General features: G+C 30.7%; 1 protein-coding gene across 1 annotated transcript; it reads right to left on the bottom strand.

Annotated features, from left to right (window-relative positions):
• Positions 1-1,143: 1,143 nt before the first annotated feature.
• Positions 1,144-6,163, bottom strand: LOC139904214 (cytochrome P450 76T24-like). Its single transcript, XM_071886149.1, has 3 exons — positions 5,705-6,163; positions 2,860-3,315; positions 1,144-1,770 (listed from the first exon to the last, which is right to left on the bottom strand). The coding sequence occupies exons 1-3, from the start codon at positions 6,149-6,151 to the stop codon at positions 1,144-1,146; spliced, it is 1,530 nt and encodes a 509-aa protein (XP_071742250.1). The 5' UTR covers positions 6,152-6,163.
• Between the last annotated feature and the right edge of the window lie 1,501 nt (positions 6,164-7,664).

Below are 7,664 nucleotides of genomic sequence, written 5' to 3'. Positions count from 1 at the left end.
ATTTTTTTTTGTAGCGGATAGTCCCCGCGGTTTGCACACCTTTCACGGATAATACAAATTACTTTTAGTAATTTTATATTTTATAGATTTTACTGCTGTTTTTAATATACTGATTGTGAAAAAAAATATAATAGGTTATGATTCTTATAAGTTCTATTTTGTACTATCTACTTAACAAAGCTTATGACATAAAGTTTATTAAATCATAAACTCGAACTCTTATAACCTCGACTACATACCAACAATACCAATTTATCTAAAAAAACTAGTATCAAATAAAAAGTTGTAATATAACCTAAAACTTACCGTATATTATTTATACCTTTTATACAATTAACTTGTAAATATACTACTCCGTCGTTCCATAATAATTGTCTTGTTTTGACTTTTCAAAGTGTTTCTTTTTCAACTTTAACTTTGAATATATTTGTTGGTGTTATATAATATTTGATAAAAAATATATGAATGAATTGAGTTTTAAATGTACTTTTTATTAGTAAAAGTTTTATCAACTACTCCTTCCGTCAATAATAAGTGTCATGTTTGACTTTTCAAGGTCTTACTTCTATAATTTTGACTTCAGATACTTTTTTTTTTGTGTTATATAATACTTGATGAAACTTATATCAATGAAATCACACTTTAAAGCCGAATCTATTCATATAAGTTAATCAAATATTATATAACAAAAATAAAAATTATTTTAAGTCAAAATTTTAAGACCTTGAAAAGTCAAACATGACACTTAACATGGGACAAGGGAGTATTATATAACACAAATAAAGATATTTGAGGTCAAAGTTGGAAATGAAAAACTTTCAAAAGTCAAAACATGACACTTATTATAGGATGAAGGGGGTGCAATTTTTTCAGGGATTTTCATATTTTCGTCGTCATGTTTCCTACATATAACGTGTCTATTTAAGTACATTGTAAGTTGTAAATAACTTGTCAGATGTCATTTTTGAAAGCAATTAATTACTATCACATAAAGGTATGAATGTATACACATTTTGCCGGATGTCATTCTAGAAAGCAGTTTTCTTACGTCAGGCTTCCTACATACACATTTTGCCGGATGTCATTCTAGAAAGCAATTTTCTTACTGTCGGATGGAGGTATGAATGTATACATTGTACCTTCTCATAACTTTCTATCACTAAAATTGGGACTTGAAATTGGAATTGCCATGAGTGGTACCTTTCTTTGCAATGTGAGTCCAAACTTTTCATCCATGTCTATATCTTGCTCCCTCATGCTTTCTTCAAGCTTCCAATTAAACTTTTGAATCAACGATCCTAGTATCATATGTAACATTCTATGAGCCATATTTAATCCGGGACACATCCTTCTACCGGCACCAAATGGAATGAGCTCGTAATCTTGGCCTTTATAGTCAATCTTGACATCCATAAACCGTTCAGGCAAGAACACTTGCGGATCCGACCATAATTTTGGGCCTTGCCCCATAGCCCAAACATTACAAATAATTTCGGTATTTTTAGGCACTATGAAGCCTTGAACCTCTACTTCTTGTATAGAAAAGTGAGGAATTAGAAAAGGACCAGGTGGATGAAGTCGAAGAGTTTCTTTTATTATCGCTTGTAAGTACGGGAGTCGCGAGATATCCGTTTCCTGTATATTTTTGTTGTCCATGATTTTGGTGACTTCTGATCGAGCTTTTTGCAATTTCTCTTTGTTACGAATAAGCTCCGCCATTGCCCATTCTATTGTGCCTGTAGTAGTATCAGTTCCACCAGCAAATAAATCCTACAATAATATATTAGTCGTTCAATTATGAGATTTTTTTGAATCAAACCAAATTATTCTTAAAATTTTCTAAAGTTCCAAAATTAGCCCGTAACATGCATGAAATAAATGAAATGGTTGAAAATAGTCATAAAGGGTAACGATATATATATATATATATATATATATATATATATATATATATATATATATATATATATATATATATATAGGCATGATCAATGGGGAAGTAACCATTCGGGGGGAAGCAAAAAAAATTATTTTTTTCGTTTTTTTTGAAAATTTTTTTTTCGGCATCAAGATCACAAGAAAATATGAACATTTAGAAGAGACACTTCGTGATGAATGTTATTATTTAGGCGGGAAAACGATCGACAAAAATAACATTCAAGATAATATTGTTCGTGAAGAATATGAACGTTTTTTTTTTCTTCATGTTTTGTGAAGTAAAATTTAGCCCAATTTAGAGTTATAGGGTTTAGGGTTTAGGGTTTAGGGTTTGGTGTTTTGGATTTATTCCATAAACCCAAAACACCAAACCCTAAACCCTAAAACTCTAAACCGTTCGTGTTAAAAACTCAATCTAAATCCTAAATCTAAACCTTAAATCTAAACCCTAAACCCTAATATCTAAACCCTATAAACTCTAATATCTAAACCCTAATATCTAAACCCCAATAGCTAAAACCTCAACATACGCTCAAAAAACACGATAATTGTTATATATTACTTCTTCGAGCGTTTTCCCACCAAAATAAAAACATTTATCACAAAGTGTCTCGACTAAATGTTCATATTTTCATCTCATCTATAATGTTCGTGAACAAAGTTTTTTAAAAAAACGAAAAAAAAAGTTTTTGCTTCCCCCGCTTCCCCACGAATGGTTACTTCCCTCTTGATCCTACCACTATATATATATATATATATATATATATATATATATATATATATATATATATATATATATATATATATATATATATATATATATATATATATATATAAGTTCTTTCTTCTCGAGTCGCCTTAATAAGGAATACTTTATATGTTTAACAGTCTTTCACTGAGATACCAACATAATTAACTTACAAAAAACAAATGTCTCATGTCATTTTGACTGATTTCAGATTCACTTTTTTGGTTAAGGTCGAGTAGCAAGTCCAAAACATCTTTGTTCGCTAATGATTTCACATTGTCTTTTGAGGATGAACTACTTGATCTTGTTTGCAACCTTTGATCGATAAGTCTATCGAAAATAGCCAATAACTTCTTCCCATAAAAATTTCCTTTACGAAATAACCCTTGTGGATCGAATGGTTTTAGTATTGGAAAAAAGTCCGCTACATTAGGCTTCCCAGCAATTTCAAATACTCTGCATATCAAATTCTTAAATTCTTGTGATGATACAGAATCATATTGTGCGAGATCTATAGAAAACATGTAGTTAGAGAGAATATTTATTGTCGTGGTAAACACAACTGCTCCAATGTTCACTGCCTTTTTACTTGAACAACAATGATTAACATGATCTAGTAGTTCTTGCACCTAGAATTAAGCATAAAAGATGTTAAATGGAAGGAAAACGACCAATGGACTAAATAAATTCTAAAAAACTGAAATAATAAGAGTTAATTCAAACATTTAATAGAATAACAAACTATACATCAAAACTTGCTTAATGTTCGCGAGGCAGAGGTACCAAATGATTCAAAGGTTCTGAATGACAATAAGTTGTTTGATTAGATTTAAATATATAGAAGTACATTCATTACATAAAAGCTAACCATTCAAATTTAAACCGAGTTTATATAATCGAATCATTATGTTTATGTATATGTATATCATTTAGGACGTTATACATCTTAATCATCTTAACCCTGCCTTGATATATATAGGACGTTATTAGTCAGGTCATTGGCATGGTGGTATAGTTTTTCAATAATCCCTTTCACCAATGACGTTGTTGTTAGGTGTATTACTATCCGTCTTTCTAAAAAAAATTCGTATTATATATATGTGAAATTTTCTAACGACAGTTATAAAGGCTGTCGTTAAAATGCATAAAAAACTTGTACACAACGATTACGTTTGACTTTAATGTGGCGATTATTTGTACAAGTATTTTATGCACCTTAATAACAACCCTAAGCTATTGTTCACAATTATATATATGTGTGTGCGTGTGTGTGCGCGCGCACATGCACACGTGCATGTGTATATATATTTATATATTTTTTTGGATTATCGAGGAAACTCCTCTATATGAACGAGCACATTGACTCGCCATAAAGTGTAAACCTACGGTATATATATATATATATATATATATATATATATATATATATATATATATATATATATATATATATATATATATATATATATATATATATATATAGTGGTAGGATCAAGAGGGAAGTAACCATTCGTGGGGAAGCGGGGGGAAGCAAAAACTTTTTTTTTTTCGTTTTTTTAAAAAACTTTGTTCACGAACATTATAGATGAGATGAAAATATGAACATTTAGTAGAGACACTTTGTGATAAATGTTTTTATTTTGGCGGGAAAACGCTCGAAAAGTAATATATAACAATTATCGTGTTTTTCGAGCGTATTTTGAGGTTTTAGCTATTGGGGTTTAGATATTAGGGTTTAGATATTAGGGTTTATAGGGTTTAGATATTAGGGTTTAGAAATTTAGGGTTTAGGGTTTAGATTTAGGGTTTAGATTTAGGATTTAGATTGAGTTTTTAACACGAACGGTTTAGAGTTTTAGGGTTTAGGGTTTAGGGTTTAGGGTTTGGTGTTTTGGGTTTATGGAATAAACCCAAAACACCAAACCCTAAACCCTAAACCCTAAACCCTAAAACTCTAAATCGGGCTAAATTTTACTTCACAAAACATGAAAAAAAAACGTTCTTATTCTTCACGAACAATATTATCTTGAATGTTATTTTTATCGATCGTTTTCCCGCCTAAATAATAACATTCATCACGAAGTGTCTCTTCTAAATGTTCATATTTTCTTGTGATCTTGATGCCGGAAATTTTTTTTTTTAAAAAAACGAAAGTTTTTTTTTTGCTTCCCCCCGCTTCCCCCCGAATGGTTACTTCCCCATTGATCCTGCCCCTATATATATATATATATATATATATATATATATATATATATATATATATATATATATATATAGTGGTAGGATCAATGGGGACATAACCAATCGGGGGGAAGCAATATTTTTTTTTCCGTTTTTTGAAAAAACTTTGTTCACGAACATTATAAATTGGATGAAAATATGAACATTTAAAAAAGACAATTTGTAATAATGTTTTTATTATGGAGGAAAACGCTCGAAGAAATAATATATAACAATTATCGTGTTTTTCGAGCGTATTTTGTGGGTTTAGAAATTAGGGTTTAGATATTAGGGTTTAGAAATTTAGGGTTTAGGGTTTGAATTTAAGGTTTAGATTTATGATTTAGATTGAGTTTTTAACACGAATGATTTAGAATTTAAGGTTTAAGGTTTAGGGTCTAGGTTTTGGGTTTTGAGTTTAGGGACTAAATCCAAAATACTAAACCCTAAACTCTAAATCGAGCTAAATTTTGACAAAAAGTACTTCACAAAACATGGAAAAAAAAACGTTCGAAGATTAACATTATTATCTTGAATGTTATTTTTGTCGATCGTTTTTCCGCCTAAATAATAACATTCGTGTCTTTTTTAAATGTTCATATTTTCGTGTATCTTGATGCTTAAAAAAAAGAATTCGAAAAAAACCAAAATTTAAAAAAACAAAATTTACTTCACCCATTTCCCCTCGCTTCTCCCCCAATTGATTACTTCCCCATTTATCCTACTACCCTTATATATTTATATGTATGTGTGCGTGTCGTGTGTGTGGGTGTGGGTGTGTGTATTGTAGGCATGTACCTTTTCCTGGCGTAGGTCTTTGCTTGAGTCTATAAGATGTACGGACAACAGATGTTCTCTAGTTATTTTTCGTAATTTTCGCCATTGATCTCCAACCGTCAACCAAACCATAGAATATATATCATGGTCCTCCACTCGTCCACAATCTGGGATTGAACGGCTAGAGAATGATAGATCATGTGTGTGAAAGAATTGTTTTGCGATATCAGGAGATGAAACAACTATGGTTGTTTTGGTTCCAAGTTTAAGTGACATCAAAGGACCATAACGTTTAGAGAGTTTGGCAAGAGAGATGTGAGGTTTGTCTCCGATACTCAGAAGATTTCCGATGATCGGATACGGGTAAGGTCCCGGCGGCAACCTTGAGTTGCGACGGCCGGAAATAGTGGTGACGTAGATGAATGTTAAAAGGCGAGAAATCAAGAGAAACAAAGTTGGATACTCCATTTTTGTTATGTGTGAGGTGAGTATGGTTACTTGGATCTTATATATGGCCACTAGCTTTTATAACCCAAGCTTTTTAACTCAAGCTTTGACCCGTACAGTTACTAATAATGCATGTACTCGTATATAAATAATAAAAAAAACCATTACGTAATATTTAATACTCCGTATCTTACTAATAATGTAGTAGCCTCACATGCTGCCACATGTCATCTTTCTATTGGATTTAAGTGATTCAAATTTTATATATTTAGTCAATGACAATACATCTAATATTGAATTGCCATAATTCAAAATAAACAAGTACGACCATTTTAAAGATAACAAATAGCAAATAATATACATTACAAGAACCACTACAAGAACAAATGGCGTCACTAACAAGGGTTATTTATCACTAACAATATTAACTTGATCATTAAGTGAAGTTAGTGAGCAATAGTGATCAGAATAAGTTGGCACTTTTACGTCAATATAGATATGCCATAAAATACTATTAGAAACCAAAATACTAAAATTGATCACTATATTGATCATTTGTTTGGTCCCTAATATCTCATATTGATCAAAAATTAATAAAGACCCTTTTAATGGTAACTGAATATCATTAATACTAATTATAAACTACGGAGTAAATAATAAGCCATCACTAAAAGATCGTCATAGATGACCACTTTATTTAGTGATGTCATATTTTTACTCCTAGACAATAACATCCAGGATAACGACTATGCTTTATTGTATTGCACATCATGAGGAGATTGTTATGTTTTCGAAGTTTTAAGCAACAAAACTTCAGAAACTTCAATGCTTTCTTTCTCAAGTCTTATGAGGTCATATGATTCTTGAGCATTCTCGTTAAGCCTCTTGTTTCATTATATTATACCTATATCTAAATGGTATAGTGGAAATGAATAGTCCTATTCATTTTCCCACTTTCAACAAACTTAACCCCTTAACTTTTAATTAAAATACAAATCGAACCTCCCACTTTATACGTTTATTTTTCCCCAAAATTCACAAGCTTAACCCCCCACCTTTTACTAAAATACAAATCGAACCCCCACTTTACTAACTTTTTTTTACTAATATTCAATTTTCACAAACTTAACCCCCTAACTTTTATTAAAATACAAATCGAACCTATATCTAAATGGTATAGTGGAAATGAATAGTCCTATTCATTTTCCCACTTTCAACAAACTTAACCCCTTAACTTTTAATTAAAATACAAATCGAACCCCCCATTTTATACGTTTATTTTCCCCCAAATTTCACAAGCTTAACCCCTCACCTTTTACTAAAATACAAATCGAACCCCCACTTTACTCACTTTTTTTTTTACTAATATTCAATTTTCACAAACTTAACCCCCTAACTTTTATTAAAATACAAATCGAACCCCCACTTTATACGTAAAGTTTTTTCAAATTTCACAAACTTAACCCACTAACTTTTATTAAAATACAAATCGAACCCCCACTTTACTAACTTTTTCTTTTTAAAATAAAACCCG

This window comes from Rutidosis leptorrhynchoides, chromosome 1 (genome assembly GCF_046630445.1).
Source record: "Rutidosis leptorrhynchoides isolate AG116_Rl617_1_P2 chromosome 1, CSIRO_AGI_Rlap_v1, whole genome shotgun sequence".
Lineage (NCBI taxonomy): Eukaryota > Viridiplantae > Streptophyta > Magnoliopsida > Asterales > Asteraceae > Rutidosis > Rutidosis leptorrhynchoides.
Note: the sequence above shows the minus strand (reverse complement) of the source record. Positions and strands in the feature narration are given on the sequence as shown.